Source organism: Lissotriton vulgaris, unplaced genomic scaffold, assembly GCF_964263255.1.
Source record: "Lissotriton vulgaris unplaced genomic scaffold, aLisVul1.2 SCAFFOLD_423, whole genome shotgun sequence".
In the NCBI taxonomy this organism is placed as follows: Eukaryota; Metazoa; Chordata; class Amphibia; order Caudata; family Salamandridae; genus Lissotriton; species Lissotriton vulgaris.
The window spans coordinates 224546-245357 of NW_028247221.1; the positions used below are offsets into that span (position 1 = coordinate 224546).

At 45.6% G+C, this 20812-nt stretch overlaps 1 protein-coding gene across 1 annotated transcript in view; it reads right to left on the reverse strand.

The window, feature by feature from the left end:
• The window catches only part of LOC147665210 (spermatogenesis-associated protein 1-like), a 349586-nt gene that overhangs the window by 188026 nt on the left and 140748 nt on the right, over positions 1-20812 (reverse strand). Inside the window, exon 8 of the mRNA XM_086949670.1 lies at positions 8328-8445. Coding sequence (XP_086805796.1) covers positions 8328-8445 — 118 coding nt within the window. The remainder of the gene's footprint in view (positions 1-8327; positions 8446-20812) is intronic.

Below are 20812 nucleotides of genomic sequence, written 5' to 3' on the forward strand. Positions count from 1 at the left end.
ACCCATCTGAAGTAACAAAGGGCAGGCAGGCCGAGGTGGTAGGGCAGGCAGCCCTCAGACTTCCAGAATGGGGTGGGCATAGCTTCGAGGCTAAAGTTTGAAGCTCAGGAAGTCCGAGTACAATGCAAGGACATTCTACTCAGGAGGGGAAAACCCTGACCCACAGCAAGACCCTTTTGTTCTGATGTATGGAGGGAATACAAATAAAACCCACAAAAGAACCTTTCACAGTCATGTGACCCTGGAAACAGGCAAAAAGGCACATTCGATCCATCCTAAAAAAAAACGTTGGCACACCCCTTTGAGCCTAGAAATTACCTACCAATACCTCGTCTTCCTTACCTAGGAAAAACTGGAATCCCTGGTGAACAAACAATTAACAACATATCTGGAAAGCCATCAAATGTTAAACACTTCTCAGTCAGGTTTTAGGACTGGCTTCAGTATGGAAACTTCCTTAGTAGAAGTAGTTGACAAACATAAGACTTGCCCAGGACATTGGGCAATTAGCAATGATGGTCTTACTAGATTTCTCAGCTGCCTTCAACACCATCTCCCACAGAATATTAGAACAACGATCACAGGAGATGGGAGCCGGAGGAATAGCCCTAAACTAGCTAAAAGACCGTACCACCGCCGCACAACTAGGCACTCTAGTCTCTTGTAGTCAGTTGGTAGGAAAGGGAGTCCCCCAAGGATCAATACTTAGTCCCTTGCTTTTCAATCTTTACATGGCTCCTCTGGTTTAAGTAATTAGATCCTATGCGCTGCGGGGGGAAGCTGCCACCAGGGAAGCTAACGCTCTGGGGAGGACCTGCCACACGATCCTGGTGCCGTGAGGGAAACGGCTGTAAACTTACTTGTGCCAGCAACCCAACCGCCGCGAGGGCAAGGGACTACATCCCCCAGATGCCCCGGCGGTCGGGTGACGCCAGCGGAGCGCCCGGAGGCGCGGGACAAAGGCAGGAGAGCCGAGCGCTGTTGGCGAGCGCTGCGGGGGGAAGCTGCCACCAGGGAAGCTAACGCTCTCGGGAGGACCTGCCACACGATCCTGGTGCCGTGAGGGGAACGGCTGTAAACTTACTTGTGCCAGCAACCTGACCGCCGCGAGGGCAAGGGACTAGGGCAAGGGACTACATCCCCCAGGTGCCCTGGCGGGTGACGTCAGCGGAGCGCCCGGAGGCGCGGGACAAAGGCAGGAGAACCTCTCGCACCGGGCTAAGGCTGGGACAAGGGCGGGACCATCTAAGGCCATCATAGGCCAGAGGAGGCCGGGACGGGCCACCCCCCTGGCCATGCAATTAAAATAGGTAAGACATCTTGTGCTAAGTCATTCCCAGTCCCTGTAGGTGCCTGCTGCTACTTACAACATGTCTTCTAAGGGGGCCCCGAAAATTCCTACTGTGACTAGGGACCTGGCCAAGGGGACGATGGTTCACTACTTAATCAAGACAACACCGTCTACTGCCCAACAACCTGTAAGAATAGCACGAGAACGATTGTCTACCGACTGTTCCTATAGTGATATCACTTCCCCTCAGTCTGCCGTCGCATCACCAAATCTATCATTTCTGGAGGAACTTAATAGTTTATGCAAATCCAAGTATGCGGCCGTTAAGTCGACATCAGAGCACATTAATGCCTCCTTTTGTCCTACAGTCATCACAAGCCCCCATCCCATTACATCATCCCCACCCTATGGAAACCTCCTGGGTACTTCCCTCTGCCAACCTGAAACAGGTAACACGAACCCTATAATGTTTTTCCAGGACCTTTCTGGTGAAAGAAAACGATCAGCCGACAAACAAACAGGCACCCAAGCTAAGGAGAATACATTGCTTGCACCCCCAATTTCACCAACCCTCTTGGCCCAGATACAAACTATGTTTAACACCGCAATACACCCTTTAATAGAAAGAATGAACGATCTTGGGGATAGGATCGCGGCAATAGAGGAAATGACCAAGACAAACTCGCTACTCCTAAAAAACATGGCAGACCCCAATCAATTACAGCCTTTACACAATATTGTAAAGCCTTTAACAACTCCACAAAGTAGTGTTCTTCAACTTCGACGGGCAAAACCAGGCATGCTAACTCAATCCAGCGAGAAAGTTCCCACCAAAATAAAAACAACACACAGCTGTTCCTTTAAAACGGGGCTGAACAAAGTAACCACACCACCTAAAGGGCCACTTCCCAAGATAAGGAACATGCAAAGAAAAACAAATCACATCCATTTACCACCGGAGGCTGCCCCGTTCGGGGTGTCCTTTCTGGGGTGCCTGAACTCACAAAGGGAGAAACTGAAAGTGAACAGGAGCTGAGAAATAAGGCACTATTTTGGCTAACAAAGAATAGACCCCTACCCCCTGACATCGACGGTAGAATACAATGTGTTAGAAGGGTGGGATGGTTAGGTCCGCTTCGAAAAGAGAGATCCGGTGATCTGGTGCTGATAAAGTTTATAAACAGCAATGTTGTCCCTTACCTCCAGTCTTGGAAACCACAGATAGGAGATGGACCTATACACACCTGGGGCTATCTGATTTTTATCCCAGAGAATCACTTCACCCCCATACAAGATCATCGAAGAGACTAACTTTTGCTTGGGCCAAAACGGCTCCGGGGTGAGGGGCATTTAATACCCAGACTCTGACTTGATATACTATTGATTTGGTACCTGACCTTTCTTAAAGATTTTATGCTATAATGTTATTTACTGTGATATGATTTGAAATGTAATTGTGTATATATTTTGCAATGTGCTTTTATGATTTTATACCTAAAAATCAAATAAAGCTAAAGTTACTTACTCACTTACTAGATCCTATGGGTTTGATGTGGTGTCTTATGCTGATGACTCTCCGCTGTCAATCACCCTAGGTCCTAATCCAACTGACACCATAATCAGATTAAAAAATCCACTCGTATAAATACCTGGATGCAAACCAACCATCTTCAGCTTAATGTAAAGAAGACAGAGGTGATTTTATTTGTAAAAACACAAGAACTCTGGTATAATGATTGGTGGCCTCTGAGTCTCGGGTCTTGTCCATCTCCCAAGCCCATGGTACACAATCTCAGAGTAAAAATCGACAACAAGTTGTCCATAAAAGACCATCTTAATCATATTCTGATCATCTGCTATGGCACTATGCAAAGTCTACGTAAAATCTTTCAATGGACTCCAGTGGAATCAAGGAAACCACTTGTTTAGGGTCTAATAATTAGTCGTCAGGACTATGAGAACGCTCTGCTGGCCTCCATCGATGAAGAGCTATTTTCCAGACTCCAGGTACTGTTGCACATTGCTGCAAGACTGGTGCTAAATCTACCATCACTGTCTCCATCGGCAACCAGTTTAAAAGCTCTACACTGGCTCCCAGTTAGGAAATTAGTTTGTTTCAAGACCCTCTGCCTGGCACATAAGACCATGTATGGAAACGGGCCAAGCTTAGGTCAGGAACTAAATACCTGCTCACCCTTCTTAGGGTCCGCACTGCCAGAAACTGTGGCAGATCATTTTCTCATTTAGCGCACCTCCACTGGAATCAGCTTCCAATGCAGCTTCATATGATCGCCGATCACAAACAGTTCCTAAAGAAGTTTAAAACCTGGCTCTTTTGATTGTCTTCCTTCCTCTTGGCTGCAGTTAAACCTTAACTTCAGGTGCCTCCGCTATAGCATTTTCATACCCTTTTGGGTGATATGTGCACCTAATAAAACTTTATAACATAACATTTAGGCAGAAAAATGCCTACATTCTAAAAGTTAAAATAAAGGTGGGTGACCCAATAAACCCATGCGAGCTTGGGCTGAAATATGTTTTAGAAAAAGGTGCTAGCAAGGGAATTGTGTTTTATTTAAATTCTTAAACAGGAGGTTGGTCTACGAAAAATGTAGTACCACCTTAATTGATTTTAAACCTGTTTGTGTCTAAATAAGAACTTGCAATTTACAAAAGAGGTAATCACTCATAATAACAATAATCAATATAGAAAATGGAAATCACTCAAAATAGAACAAGCTACACGGGAAGTAGAGTTTATAGAATATCTCTTTATATCAAAATATCATTTCAAAGGGTATCATTTCTTTAAAAACTGTGCAAATACATCAACAGATTACAAGTGGACAAGACATAGATTAGTTGATTCTTGAGAACCACTTGCGTTGCAGACCACTCTTAACTAATCAATCACAGCTAATCTTGATATTTATACAGTGATGATGCTGTGACGACTTGATCAAAAAAAGTGAAAGATGTGGGCTCATGTGTCGACGTTTCGGCCTTATACTAGACAAATCCTCAAGGCCATCCTCAGGACTTACAATCTTATGTAAAAAGTAAACCCTTCCTTGGTCTCCACTTGATCGTTGCCGACCGCGTAGTTCATGTGGGACCCTTGGTTCAAGATTATTCCTGTTATATTGGAATAATTTCTTGACAGGATTGTGGTGGCGTAATTAGTCTGCATCCAAAATCGAAGCTTCCTGATTCAGCAGTGGCTTCAACAGAGTATCGTTCGTCGTGGCGTAGTCTCACGAAATCGTTTAGACCAATCTCCTGTTTAAGCATTTAAATAAAACACAATTCCCTTGCTAGCACCTTTTTCTAAAACATTCTAAAAGTGGCATTTTCAGAATAGTTACTTACAATCTGACATTGCAATTATAAAAGGATTTTAAATTACAAATATTTTTTGTTGAAGAAGCACTTTTCCATATATTCCCAAACTGAAGTTTTCACTTGTTAAGGCTAATAAAATAATCCATTGTTATGCTATAGGCGATGTAGTCTTATAACAGTAAAAAATTACTTCAGTAGGCTTTTACTGTCAGAACATATCAAACATAAGTAGACATGTCCTACCTTTTAAATTATTTGTATCCTGTCCTAGAAGCCTTTAGGGCCTACCTTACGGGTGACTCATGAGTATTACAAAGGAAGGTTTAGGCCTGGAAAAAGGTTTATTTTTCCACTTTTAATTGCAGTTTAAAACAGCACTACAAACTGTAGTGGTAGGCGTGACAATTGTTTTAGAAGTGCTAATTTACTGGTAGTGCAAAGAGAGCACAAACCCATTAGTAGCATTACATTTGGTTTACAGCACATGTAGTACTATTTACCAGAGTCCTAATGCCAACAAAATAAAGTTCAGCAAAAACAGGTGAGTGAAGGCAAACGGTCTGAGGGAATACCCCACTAAGGATTTCAGGTCTAACATGATAACTTTCTGCTTGAGCAGGGGGCTCAATGTTTGAACACGGATAACCTATTACCCTGTATGTATATGTACGTATTTTTAAGTATCTTTCTTTAAGAAAAGAAAAGGTCTTGACATTCGGCGCACATAAAAAAACAAAAAGAATTATAGTGAGAGAGAGAGGCAGAGGTCTTTGTGTTCACCACACCACATAAAGCCATTGCCTTTCCTATATTTTTCTGCCTTGCCATTGCTTTGGCCAACTGTACGTCAAGCCCACGGCTTTCCACTGATGTTTATATTGTCCCACTGAGTTTCCATTAAGGATTTAGGTTTAGGGCATGAACTAGTTCTTGCAGTTGGACATTGGTTGATGAGACAAGCTCCCTCCCCCTTATGCTGCTCTGCTAATGATTCCCTTCCTTCCACAGAATGGCCTCCCTGCTGCATCCAACCTGATGTTGATGCTGCTGGGTGCAGTGACACATGGTTGCTAGGAATACAGATGCTTTTTTCTCTAATGGTAGCTTTAGTTTCCATAGAGGCTGAAAAGAGGCTGCCCTCTGGAATTTAAACAGATATAAGAACAGATAGGTAAGGAAGTACAGGATGTAAATGCATTTGACATGGGTGAAACTGAAGAATAGGCAGAAAGGCTAAAAAGGAGTGATGGGCAGCAACGAAGAGGGAGAAAATATGCTTTTTGTTTCACTGCAGATACTATAACTTCCCAGAAGTCTTCTGTTAGTTAGTGAATTGTCATTTGTTCTGTATTAGATAACTGATAGTGAGGTTCTGAACAGGAGGAGAGGAGGCAACAGAAAGGATGATTCATGGGAAAAACTGCCTAAACCGCAAAATGTGGACAAGGTATCTTTTCAAGGAATTTTGCCTGTGACTCATTGTGAAAATGTGAGAAACTGTGGAGGTTATCTCTTCCAAAGGGCTTATTGAAATCCTATAGGATGCTGTAAATGAAGAAAGTGATACTTGTTTCCATCTACAATATGTTGTGCTTATATTCGTGCGTGTTTTTAGAGTAAGGAGGGTTTCTCTCAATCACATTTTCCGGAGAAACATTCCAAGGCATCTTGAGACCATATTTCACTTCCTGAGAGATCACTTTTATTAGATGTCTGTTGATTTAAAGCTGCCTATGTTGTCAAGCTTGACCCTTTCTTTTATTCGAACTGCAAAGGCTTTATGCTTATACATTTATTCTCTCATCAGAACCTTTTTGAAATTCTTATCTGACACCTTATTCTATTCCAGTCTAATTAAATTTAGAATAGCAAAATTCCCTTATGGAACCTCCTTGATGTATTATTTCCATGTTTTACTGTTATTCATATTAATTTAGCATTTTTCCTTATATTGAAATATTGATTAATAGATTATATTTATTTCTAACGATGATGCTTAAAAGACTGATTCTTATTACATAAAGAATGAAACTAAAGAATTCATGGATAAAACCCCTTAACTCGCACAAATTCTCTCTACTGACTGTACTAAAAGCATATACCAAATATCCACATTCGCCTGCATTTCCTGAACTGCTGATTAACCAGGGAATTCAAGTACTATTGAAGATTAATGTTTCCTACAGTCTCTGCTTCATGTTGTAAGACAATCAGGCGGAGATGCCTCTGAAAAAAGAGAATCAATGTTATCATCATGAAAGTCTTATCTTTGCTTAGTCAGGGTGCTTTGAACAGAATCTACTCAAGTGGTAGACTGCAAAAAAGAAACTTTTTTGTCTATGATTCACAAAAGGCGAACTGCGATCAAATAGATACTAAGGGTCAGAGGGGTACAGCACACTCAATAGCAGATGGGCTGAAGGGTCCTAGCAGCATTTTCAGCCATCAGCTCCTTTAAATATACATGTGCATACTAATTATGAATGCCTAACACAGAAATGGAGACACTCTGGTGCAGGACTTTTTAAAGTTGGCTATTGCCCTTTGCGTGGCATATTTGTTTTTGTCAAGCTGTTGCTACCTTAGCATTTCCTTGAACTCACTCCCTCGTCATTTCAGTCACCCACCCTTTCACTCCCTCACCCATGTCCCCATCAGTCCCCTCGTTAACTCATACATCCATTCGTAGATACATTCATCATCCATTTATCAGTCAATTCATGCACCCAATCAAGTCATGCACCCACCCATTCACCAATCCATGTCAGTGGCGCAGCAAATTTGTCATGGGCCCTGGTTTAAGGAAAGAAATAAACTATGAAATACAGCACTATTCAGGGTGCAGTGGGCCACTCAGGCCTTTGGCTCCAGTGCCACTGCATGTTCTGCACTAATAGAATCTAGGTCCCTGAACCATGCACTCCTTCATTCACCCATTCACCAACCTAAGAACTAATTCTCTTATCAATCCATGCACTCTTTAGTCATTCCATCATCCATGCACCTTTCACTCATTATTGTATTCTCCTGCTCTCCACACACACAAACGCATACACACACTCACACACACACACACAGCTGACCGTAAAGAAGTGTGCATTTAGTATTCTAACTCTACGCATGCTGTGATAGTAGGTTAGGGTATAAAGCAGACTGAGGCAAATATAACTGCACTTTTAGTTTTTTGATACACTCACTCGAAAGTACCTAAACATACTACCTGGAATGGTCCTCCTAGCGCCCCGGTCTTCACAAAGATTGTGTTTCTCTGGGTTTGTCAGGATTTACCCAGGCTATGACGGCCAATACGGTCCTCACAGCATAGGTTATACAAACACACACACACACACACTCTTTCCAACACGCCGTTAATAAAGGAGAACTTCCAATTTAAAAAAACGCAAGTTTAATTGGCTTTGTCAATGTGTGCCAAGGCATGTATGTGGATCAGTTTTAGCCCACTTTGGTTGGTCTTCTCACGTTGTAGTGATTTTTGTAATTTCTTAAATACCTTGGGGACCGTCTCCCTGTGGTTCTTCAATGCATTTTAGAGAATACGAAAATTAAACCTTGACAAGAAAATCTGAAAAAGTAATCATACAACAGCCAATATTGCATGATTTATAATACTATTGTTTGAAGCATTTCCGATTCAAAGCCGGAAATTGGCATATTTTAATCAATGGATACTTACTCTCTGTCTGAAAAGTAGGAACTTGAATTTTAGTTGTAGAAAGTGCCAACAACGGTGGAGTTGGGGGTCCGACATATTGATCTGGGCGTGGTAAAATGTTTGTGTCTTTTCCATACAACTGCAAATTAATAACAAAAACCCTTTGTAAACATTTATTCTTTCAGGAGCAAACTTACGACACCACATGTATGCGCTTTTTATACATTAATAATGTTCCTAAGTTACATTAATTCATTAAACAAAATCAATGCATAATTGTTAAAATGGAAGTTTCTGTTCTAAAGTCTTGTGAAATGAATAAGAATCTCAAAAGAGGCAAACAACCTCAAGAGATCGCATACATAAAGTCAAGTAATTAAAGAGCATCCCTGTTTGTCCTTTCTTTTTGACAATAACCTGTAGCACACAGAATAGACCCTAGAGACACTGGCGTTCTGCTTTTCTCTTTTAAACTGTGTGGGACAAACGCTTTAATACAGGAAAAATAATAACAAATTATAAAGATTGAAACAACAGTGAAATGAGTCCTCCTCTCTGGTACATAATCTGCAAGTTCAAGATTCATGAAGTTGGTGTAGCTTGTGGCTTTTTTCTCAAAAAGAAAACTGGAATATGTATCTCTCGAGAATTACAATTCTATGAACCTTTTAAAACATTCAAGACCCACGTTTCCACTCCAGGACCGCAGCATACTGAATCAATACAAGATTGCCTTTTTAAATCGGATGGTCACCTTTCATGCTCCAGGGCTAATGCATCGGATTCCCTACAATTCTGGCACCCCAAATGCATAGACATCAGGAATTCTCTACCCAGTAGAGGCAGTGTCCAGACAACCACGGCTCTTGAAGATTAATAAACTTTCATCTCTCCTCAGATTTTACTCTAAAATGGTATTAACCACAGAAAACAATTCAAAATTTGCGAACATACGTGACAAGAATTTTCAATTCTATTAAGGACACGGAGGAGAAGATTATGCTTCTCATTTTTTTACTAAAGAAAAACTCAGCAACCAATCAGATTACAGAAAAGAAAATAAACACTACAATACCCATGAACACACTGGGTAACACCTGACAACCATAGAGAATCGGCTATAAAAAGTCTACAAGAGAATACCACATTCTCTTTCTTTGGTGAGTAGAACAGTTAAAGTGAAGAACACAGTCCAACGTCTGTGAAGAACTTGACAACACAAAGCAGCTCGATCATTGAAACAGCAGACCAACTGGCTCGAAACAGAAGACCTGATGAGTGCATCGTTGGAAAAACTGGAACCTGCCGGTATCCACAAGACAGTTCATGGAGACAGGGCAATGCGCCTCACTTAGAATCCGAACCTGAAAGGAGATAGAGTCGTAATATACCATTCCCTCATGGCAGAACAAATTACAGTAACAAGGGGGGAGGGAAAATAAGGAACATATCCATAATACAAATATCCATATGCAGTAAAAGCAGATAATATAAACAGCCATATGAAAACATCCATTTGAGAATAGAAAAAACATGGGTGGGATTATCCTGGCCACCGTGTCCTTAATAGAATTGAACATTCTTTTCACATATCTTCGCAAATTTTGAATTCTATGTCAGGACTGGAGGCTTCGATTATGCTTTTTCAAAGCTGCACCACCATCACAGACGCAATATCCACAATCGGGGTATAATAAAAAGTCTTAAACATAGAATCAGTTGACCAATCAGCTACTTTCATAATTTCTATTAAACTAACTCCCATAGACAATGCTTTGGAACCCAAAGCTCCAAATTTGTAACATCAATTCCTGCCTCACCCGTGAGCCATCTCACCCGTCTTGTCAATGTAGCCAGGGGCAGATTAGTATTTGAAGGCCAAGCCTCCAGGAATCGTAAAACAGTAGAAACATCCCATAACCCAACATATTTAGGGCAAGGCAGTTTTACCAACCTAATACCCTGAGTAACTTGCACACCAAAGGATGTTCACCAGCAGGTTTGTCATTGATTGTAATATGACCAGCAGAAATGGCAGAGCAAAAATTATTAACCGCTCCATAAGCAAGACCGGAAGAAGCAATTGATGCATGAAAATTCACGATTAAAGAGATATCTGCCGGATCCACCTCCCGTTGATCGCACCAACTACGTCATTGTTTTCAGGCTGTGGAATAACGCTTGCGTGTGTTGGGAGACCAAGCCTCACTGATAAACCTGGTAGCGTCTCGCGAAAGGCCTGAGATTTTCCAGCAATCCCCGAAACCCGCCATGCCACTAGAAGGAGTTGACCCGATTGTATCAGTGGATGCGGTTTGTTGAGAGGGTCCAGCAAAGGATTCCAATGATGGGGAAGAAGGAGCAGCACTGCACAAATCATCTCCAGAAGAACCGGGAACCAAGCCTGAGCCCTCTAAAGAGGAGTGATCAGAATCAATTCCGACTGATAATGTTTTGTGCGAGCCAAGACCCTGGGGATCTTCACAAATGAGGGAAAGGCATAGCACAGGTGAGACGGCCAGTCCTGCAGGAATGCATCCATGGCCAGAGCTTCCGGATTCGGACACCAACTGAAAAACATGGGAAGTTGCCTGTTGAGTCGCGAGGCAAACAGATCGATCTGGCACTGACCCCAAACTCGAGTTAGGAACCTGAAAACGCAAGGATGAAGCCTCCAATCGCTGAAATCTCGAAGATGCTGCAATCAGATTGTTGCACCCCAGAAGATATTCTGCAATCACTGTGATGTTCTTCTGAAGACAAAAGTGACAGAAATCCTTGGCGATTTCTGCTAGAATCTTGGACTTCATCCCCCGTAATGTGTTGACATACCGAACCGCTGACACATTGTCCACGCGGAGAAGAATGCAACAATTCGTCATGCGCAGAGAAAGACAATGAATCACAAATGACCCTGCACGGAGCTCCAGACAATTGATATGGAGAGACAACTCCTCCTGGGATCACCGGCCCCCGTAGTAACCTGACTGCAACGGGCTCCCCATCCCCATCAACTGGCGTCGGACTCTATCACCACCTCCGGAGACACTCTGAACAGGGCTTGACCATTCCGAGACTCCATGTGCTCCAACTACCACAACATCTCCCACCTCGCCTCCTCGGAAAGAGGAATGTGATCCGAATATCTGAGGCCTTTCTGGAGATGGCAGATTTTAAATCGCTGAAGTGCTCGGTAGTGGAGAGGGCCTGGGAAAATAGCTTGGATTGAGGAGGCCAGAAGACCGACTATCCGAGCTCCACAGCTCAATAATACAATCTGTTTGTGTAAAATCAATCTCAATTCCCTCTTGATAGATCTGATCTTCTGATTCGGTAAGAGGAGCTGGCAAGTGAGGGAGTTGACCAGAAAACCCAGGAATTCCATCGATTGAGACGGGATGAAAACTAACTTCTGTGGATTCACTAGAAATACGAGTGATTGTAAAAGATCTATTGACCACTCCCAATGAGTCATTAACAGGAGAGCGAAAAGAGCCATTATGAGAATGTCGTCCAAATAAATTATCAGACGAACACCCCGGACTCGGAGATTCTACGACAGGCTTGAGGAGTTTCGTGAAGCACCAAGGTGCTAACGAGAGGCCGAAAGGAAGAACTTTGTACTCGAACCAGACTTCCTGCCACTGGAATTGCAGAAACCGACGATGAGGACCGTAAATGGGAATTGACAGATACGCATCCTTCAGATCTAGACGGACCATCCAGTCGCCTTCCTAAAGAAGATCCCGAAGAAGACCGATGCCCTCCATCTTGAAGTGTTCATAAACAACTCAGCCATTGAAGTCTTTGTGGTTTAGAACTAGCCTGGAACCACCCCCTTTCTTTTGAACCAGAAAGATGTTGCTGGAGAAACCCTGAGGATGACGGGTGGTCCGAACTATGGCCCCTTTTTTCAGAAGAGAGTCTATTTCCGTGGAAATGACAGCTTGATCTTGAAGGGAAAAAACTAGGGGCAAAGGAGGAAGAGTCTGCACGGGAAAACTGAAGAAATCTATCTTGTAACCCTTGACAGTGTCCAACACCCAAGCATCGTTTGTGATCTGTTGCCAATTGGGGAGAAAAAACTGAATCCTGCCCCCCAACAACACTTCTGAAGCTGAGATCAAGCTAACATGCAGCTGAGGAATCATGATGTCCTCCTTGATTTCCATCATAACGTCCCTTCCTGAACTTGTTGCGGGCTCTGCGAGTGGGATAGAAGGAGGAATTAGTGTTATAGCCGGAGTCTTGATAACCTCCACGATGGGACTAAGAACCACGCTGGGTGCCCTGGTTATCTCCGCAGCCGAACGATCATCCCCTATAATGTCCGGCCCGTCCAAATACCAGGCAAAATGCTCGTCGAAGAGAGGACTGAGCTTTATCTAGACCACTGAAAGTGGCAACAAATTTGGTCAATTCTTTGAGAAAAGGTTGCTCCAATATTAACCCCTGAGCCAATGGCCCAGACTCAGAAGAGGACAATTCCGCCAATTTTGGATCCAATTTCAAAAGAATAGAATGCCTGCATTCGCAAGACTTGGCACGATTGGCGTTTCCCAGATGACAAATGGCTCTCTGAGCCCAACCAATCAACTCATTAGTGTCAATGGTGGATGCGTACTCTTTAGCCCGGAAACCCAGTTCCAAGATCTTTGTGAGGGGACCAAGCAAGTCCAACAACTTGTCTTGACAAGAACGCCACGCAATATCAATTCCCGTTTTGGGATCTTTGACGTATTTCTTGAGATAAATTTACAAGGAAAGGTCTCTGTCAGGCGTGTCCGCCAATTTATCAGCAAGTTCAGGCCGAGGACATTCAGAACGCAGACGTGTACGTATCTCCTTGTCTAGAGGCTGGCGAATAATGGACTGGATATAATCCGCTACCACTGCAGAAGTGAGCCAGGAAGATGAATTAGGTTGCACAATATCATTAGGATCAAATGTAAGGAGTTGTGGGTGAGTAGGTGCATCAGCAAAATGCTCTTTACAAGCCTTTTTAGTCGGGGGAGGAGAAACGTCATGATCTGAAGACGTATTAGAAGTAGTGTCCCCATCGTCATGCTGGCGAAAACGTGAGTCTGGAATATCCTTGTAAGAATGACCAAAGGAATGATCACTGGAAAGAGCTTTGGCCAATTTAACAACATCAGATTTATGAGGATTCGCCGTTTTTGCAGAGGATGAGGAAGAACGCCCAGAAGAAGAAGGCAGCCAGCCCTGTTTTACAGCATATGAACACAGATGGCGTTTTAATGGCTCAATAGCGTGGACCAGAGCTTTATTAATAGAGTGTTGGACACCCACATCCAGTGCCTCAACCAACTCCTGTTCCATGGACCCCGAGCCCCTTTATCATAGTAATATCCTTCCTCCTCATAAAAGTCATCCATGATAACACTGAAAGTGTAATTATTGCCCACTGTAGGACGTGAACACTGCAAACCAGTGAATTGCCACAGGCAAAAATAATGGGGGAGTGGAATTACCCCAGGCAAGCCATCAATACAGATACAATGTAACTGTAAAACTACAAATAATTACATGTGGAGGGAGGGCTTGCCAATGACCACTCTAGGCAAAGCCTATGCACAATTGTACAGCTCAAAGCCGTAATTAGGACTTTTGGGGGTAGGGTAGGGCTGTGACAGGCTTGTGGGCAACAGAGCAATAACCAGCGCTGCTCCCGCGCTAAACAAAACCTGCAAAACCGGCAAATACGCAGGATAAACAAAGAAAATGGCTGCCGCGCTTGTGCAGAACAGCCGCCTGTCAACAATAGAAAGAGGACAGGGCGGTAAACATACACACGTCCTCTAGCCCCGTTCTCCCGCTCCACAGTATCAGGAAACAATGCGGGCGCAAAGCGCCAGAGTCAGGGAAGGTGACTACACGCTCCCAACACGAAAGAAACAGCGGAGATGCTGGAGCACCGAGTCAAAGAAGCGCAAAGCGCCGCAGATGCCACGTGGTGAGAAGAATGCTCGAAAGCACGCAAAGCACACCAAAAAGCCACAGCAATAAATCAAATACACATTAGAAAATGTAAGTAAATATGGGAAAGCACTTAACTGGCTGCGGAGCAGCAAAGCAAGAGGATGTGGTATTCTCTTGTGGAATTTTTATAGGGGATTCTTTATGGTTGTCAGGTGATACCTAGTGTGTTCATGGGTATTGTAGTGTTTATTTTCTTTTCTGTAATCTGATTGGCTGCTGAGTTTTTCTTTAGTAAATAAATGAAAAGAATAATCAGAGCCTCTGGTCCTGTCATAGAACTTCAACCTTCTTTTTCTATAAATAATATCTCTCCAGATTCCCCGGCCCCTTGTTGCCCAGAGATGATGGGTGCGAATCACTCCAAGAGAGTTAGGGGGATATGTACTAGGAAGAAGAGGAAAGAGACATTAATCTTCCTGGCTCAACGCCTCTCTCCTCCACTTCTGAAACACAAGGCTGCACCATATTTACAATAATGTGGTACAGCCTTGCGTTTCCCACTGCCATGGCGCTACGTTTAGCAACTTAGCACCAAAATAGGCACCCTTGCACCAGAGTGCAAGGGTGGCTGTGTGAAGTGGAGGATTGTTTATGTGTAGGAAGGTGTCCCTTACTGCACATAAACAATCCTAGAAATGCTATTCTGTTACTTTCATGCGTGCTGCTTCATGCAGCACACATGAAAGTGACAAAATTGCATTTAAAAAAAAGTTTGTTTATGTACAGGAAGGGACACCTGCCGTGACCTTCGATGCTGTTTCCAAAATCAGAATTATCAACAACCAAATGACAACATTGAAAAACAACCCCACCCTCTCCCAACTCCCCCACCACCCTGCACCCCTGCTCGTGGCTTTCGCCCATCCCAAACTGGCAGAGTGCCCGTCGCCCTACACACTCAACTAAGATTAACTAAAGGTAGTTGAGAGGAGGATGCCAACCCCCCACCCCCAGAGCCCGCATCATCTCAAACAGTTTGTCCTTCGGAGTCCCTATTTACTCAGAACAAAGTCATTATAACCCAGAAGAGTGTCTGATGCTATATCTTGGGGCCAATGCCCCTGTACCTGACAATGTTCGGGTAGACCGTGCATGTGAGTGTCCAGTCTTAATCTTGTTCCTGTGCCGCTTGTTCTTCACTTCTGTCCCGTGATCGGGTCCTCCCAGGCCCGCTATCGATCCAGTCAGATGCCACTTCAGGATTGTCGAAGAACCATGTTTTTCCCTCCACTCCCACTCGCAACCGCGTCGTGAAGATCATAGCCTACCGCCAACCTTTGTTCCTGAGTTTCTTCTTAACTGCCAGGAAGTTCCTCCGCTGCTTCTCTACAAACTGTGTGAAGTCAGGAAAGAGAGAGTGGCATTTTCATAACGTAAGGGGGAGTCCTGACGGGCAGCCTGCAGGATAGTGTCTATGGGCCCGATTCACAGATTGAACTTAAGACTCAATCCTAAACTTACTACTATTTTGGTATTCACAGAATGCACTTACTACTTTTGGTATTCACAGAAGTTAGGATTTTGTCTTAAGTCTATCTTAAGTCTGTCTTAAGTCTGTCTTAAGACAAACTTAAGACAAACTTAAGACCAGATCCTAACTTCTGTGAATACCAAAAGTAGTAAGTTCATTCTGTGAATACCAAAATAGTAGTAAGTTTAGGATTGAGTCTTAAGATCATTCTGTGAATCGGGCCCTCTGTCCCTAAAATTCAGAACAGGGTGCACTGGGCCCGGCCGCCCGCCCGGAACTCTGTGTGCCTGTTCAATGGTGAAGAAGTTGCTAAGACCTTTGGGTTTAAGGTGCTTTAGGACCAGTTCTCCACAAACAGATCGAGGGCCGGGCCTTCCGATTTCTCAGGCACTCCCAATATACGGCTATTATTGCGTCTAGCACTCTCTTCATAATTGTCCAGCTTACGCTCAGTTATTTTGTGGGAAGTTTTAAGCGTGCGCACTTCCTGCTGAAGCTGCGCCTCGTCGTCGGTCAGACTGGTCGCCTTAATGTCCAAAGGCTTGACCTTTTTGTTGACTTTGGTGAGGTCCGTACGTATAAGATTCACCTCAATGGAGACCGTATCAATCTTATGTTCCAGTGCCTCCATTTTCTGTCCCAAGGATGACTTGACCCCGTCTATAGCTGCCATGATGTCATGCAGGGTCAGATCCAACGTGGGGCTCACAGATTCTCTCCCCCCCCCCCCCAACCATAGTAGCGTGCCTCGAGTCCCCAGGCGATCCCTTGGGGAGAGTGTATCGATCCAGTTTGTTTGTTTGGACTTGCTGCGAGCTCTTGGATGTCCTGGGCTGGTGTCTCTCAGAGTCCGGTTTAGTTGCTATTTAGGGAACAGCGCAGTACTCAAGCGGGCGGCGCCACCGCGGAAATACTATCGGAGTGGGCAGAGAGCATCGGGAACAATGTGAGCCCCCAGCGCGTCCACGCAGCAGCCGCGGAGATAGAGTCAGCAGCCTCTGGGGGGGCACCACTGAGGCCTCAGTGCTGGCACAGGGGGATTGTATGCCCCATGACCTGTCCAGCGTGTCCGTTACAGACCTGGATATACTGCCGCTGTTGCCTCCCGATTGACCCGCAATAGTCTTCCTCCACAGTTGCGGAAAGGCTCAGATCCAGGGAGGGCAACTCCTCTCCAGGACAGTCCCACAATCCTTCACCAGCAACCCTCCCTTCCGTCCTCCCCCACTCCACTCATTATCGATTCCTCCTAGTCTGCCCGGCGCCGTTCCAGCACGCCACAATCCACACGCAATGCCTGGCCAGGCAGTCAATAACCCCTTTGCTGGAGTCTCACTATTGTGGCAAGTTCTGTTTCTAAATATGAGTCTTAGACTATGATATCGTCAATTTGCCACATCTGAAGCGGTAGAGTAAGTGTGGCAAGTGCACTCCGTTCGATTACCTGATAGTAAACCTATTTAAATCTTTTTAACTTATTGTGCGTGCCCTGTGTGACTCATGTTAGCCTAACATGTAAACAGTAATGAAAGTGGTCAAACCCCGTAAGGCGGTTTGAACTCACACAGGCACAGCTTAAGGGGTTAATACTCACAATTGACCATAGATTCACAATTTCAAATTCTTTTCAAACCAAAATGTTCATTCATATAATTTTAATTTTCTTTACAATTCAATCTAGTGTATTTAAACCCCAATTTTTTTTTTTAAAGCATAACTTTCGTTGAATACAGCATTCGTTATACAATCAATTGTAGTTCAAATGGACATAGTTTGTGACTCAAACATGTAACATAACATTGTAAACAAAGCATAAGAACCATCCGAAATTAAAAGTGCAGCCCGCCCGATGCATTTCGGGACTCCCGTCCCTTTGTCAGGGGACTCAATCTTTTAGTTCATGCTTCCTTTTCTAGGAACAGATTAGCAAAATCCTCTCTTTTCTCAACAATGCTGTTATGAAGGGACACTTGTCAGTCAATAAAGTTCTCCATGAAATACAAAAGGCTTCTGTGTTGACCACCTCTAATGACAGTAGCAGTACATCTCGTGTTTGTGCTTTAATTCAATCGATCGATTCCGCTTACATTCACTGTCGTGGCTAGCCTTTGTAGAGCCTCGAAAACAAACAACCTATTCGGAGCGGATTCTGTCCCCTAACATCCAAACCGCGGATCGCTTCCAATCTGAAGCGGGCCACACCAGTAAACCCTCATGTTTTTCCCCTGAAAGGTAGTAGAAACAATGTCACTTGCTGCCTCACTTCTAAATTCTTGCCGTCTGATTCCCAGCCTGTATATTATTGCTAAAGTAGCTATGTACCCTCCGCCAGTCTTATTGTAGGCTCCAGCATGCAGCCAGGAAGCTGGCTCCAAGCGGCTGAGTTTTGATTCCAGGCTCCCCAGACCCCGCACTCCCCAGCGCGTGACAGTGTAGGGCCGCGTGTCCACCGAGGATGGAACCTCCAGTTGTGACGATGCCAGTCGCGGACTTTAAACAAACTGGCCTCCCCTGAGTATTGTGAGGGGGAGAGTCCCTGGGGGGCAAAGAAGCCGGCAAACACTCACCCCTCACTACGAGGGAACGTCCATTTGCCGACTCAGCTCGAGCCCCGCCGCACTCTTTGCCGCAGTCGCGGCTCCAAGCTCCCGTCTCCGCTCGATACTGCCAGGGAGGGGAAGAGGGGCCCACTGTTGATGGCCACCACCTGTCCGGATCGCCGCCAAACTAAGCCACCAGATCTAGCACGTCGTCCCCCACTATCTGCGGCGGGACCGGCGACTTCCGGTCCCACCCTGCCGCTGTTTTCCAATTCGGGACTGGCCACCCAATCACTCCAGCTCCTGGTCTTGACACCCCGCCAGGCCTCAAAGCACGGAGCTCAGCGCTCCAGTTCACGTCGTCACCAGAGGGCTGGGATGGAATCCGGCAGCTCCGCTTCTATTTCACTTCCTTTTCCCAGGTTCCTGGAGCAGGATAATTGACAGGATGACAGGCTCAGGGGATAGTGGCGGCGGAGCCAAGGTCGCACGCGGCCATCTTGCAACAGCGTTTGGCTCCTCCCTTTCACGCTAACTATAGTGTGAAAGGGGGCAGCGTTAAGCCACATTAAGTGACTTAACGCAGCCTTGTACATAAGGCTCAGCTCCTACCGCCACCACAATGTCACTTTAGGTGATGTTGTGGTGACGATAGGGGCTTGTACATATGCCCCCTAGTTTCATAGAGTACACAGTTCTCACTCTGTTCACTGTCTCTATTCGTCACTTATTGTAGGTAACGGAAGTGATATGTTCTTATCAGATTGTGGGGATACATTAAACTGAAGGTCCTTATCAAGAGACATGGATCCGATAACAGAAACAGAGAAGACCGAAACACCATTGAACCAGTTTATGGGTGATGTATCCATATGTGTATGGATGTCTTTTGTCAGCTTTCCAGTATGAGATTTGCTTGTTCCACCAGGTTAAATCAGCCTTCAAAGGGAATTTATTACCCCAGATTGTGGTTTGATAACCCTTTCTGATGCACTGTACATACAGGGCAAACTGACAAAGATGATCAAGTGTCAAATACAACCGTAGCCAAGGATGACACAGCAAATATTTAGCAACCATTAGCAAAGCCAACAGGTCTTGCCTATACTTGAGCTATTGGCGTTGGCAATGTGTTTTTGCCATGTTGTATACCAGTGTGGCTGTTGTTTAGCATGGCTAAAAGTTAGTGGTGGGGAGTGTCCTAGATTGGAGTGGTGAGAGTAGAGTGTCGTAAACTTGATTTGTTGGAGGAGAGAGTCATAGAGTAGAGTTAGGAGAGTAGAGTGTTGTAGAGCTGAGTAGAGTTCAGTGACAGGGGATACCTTGTTTGCCTGGACTTTGCTGTGGGCTGTTCCCTGCACCCGTGGTGTTTTTCTTCTGCCGCAGTTCCTCGCCGGACCCGCTCCGCGGGTCCCACTTCGCGGTGTGGAGAGAGGCGCCTTGAGTATAGAGGGGCTCTGATCGTGGACACCGGACTCTGGGCTTTGGCAGGCAAGTACAGGGCTGCGAGCGGACCCGCAGGGACTCCAACTTCCAGGAGCCCCTGCGTGAGGTCAACTCACAACACCTGGTCGCTCTCCCTGACTGCCACGCCCCCGCCCTAGCACTTGAAAGCAGCCTCCTTCCTGATCGACGTGGGATACCTTGTTTGCCTGGACTTTGCCGTGGGCTGTTCCCTGCACCCGTGGTGTTTTTCTTCTGCCGCAGCTCCTCGCCGGACCCGCTCCGCGGGTCCCGCTTCGCGGTGTGGAGAGAGGCGCCTTGAGCATAGAGGGGCTCTGATCTTGGACACCGGACTCTGGGCTTTGGCAGGCAAGTACAGGGCTGTGAGCGGACCCGCAGGGACTCCAACTTCCTGGAGCCCCTGCGTGAGGTCAACCCACAACACCTGGGTCGCTCTCCCTGACTGCCACGCCCCCCGCCCTAGCACTTGAAAGCAGCCTCCTTCCTGATCGACGTGGGATACCTTGTTTGCCTGGACTTTGCCGTGGGCTGTTCCCTGCACCCGTGGTGTTTTTCTTCTGCCGCAGTTCCTCGCCGGACCCGCTCCGCGGGTCCCACTTCGCGGTGTGGAGAGAGGCGCCTTGAGTATAGAGGGGCTCTGATCGTGGACACCGGACTCTGGGCTTTGGCAGGCAAGTACAGGGCTGCGAGCGGACCCGCAGGGACTCCAACTTCCAGGAGCCCCTGCGTGAGGTCAACTCACAACACCTGGTCGCTCTCCCTGACTGCCACGCCCCCGCCCTAGCACTTGAAAGCAGCCTCCTTCCTGATCGACGTGGGATACCTTGTTTGCCTGGACTTTGCCGTGGGCTGTTCCCTGCACCCGTGGTGTTTTTCTTCTGCCGCAGCTCCTCGCCGGACCCGCTCCGCGGGCCCCGCTTCGCGGTGTGGAGAGAGGCGCCTTGAGCATAGAGGGGCTCTGATCTTGGACACCGGACTCTGGGCTTTGGCAGGCAAGTACAGGGCTGCGAGCGGACCCGCAGGGACTCCAA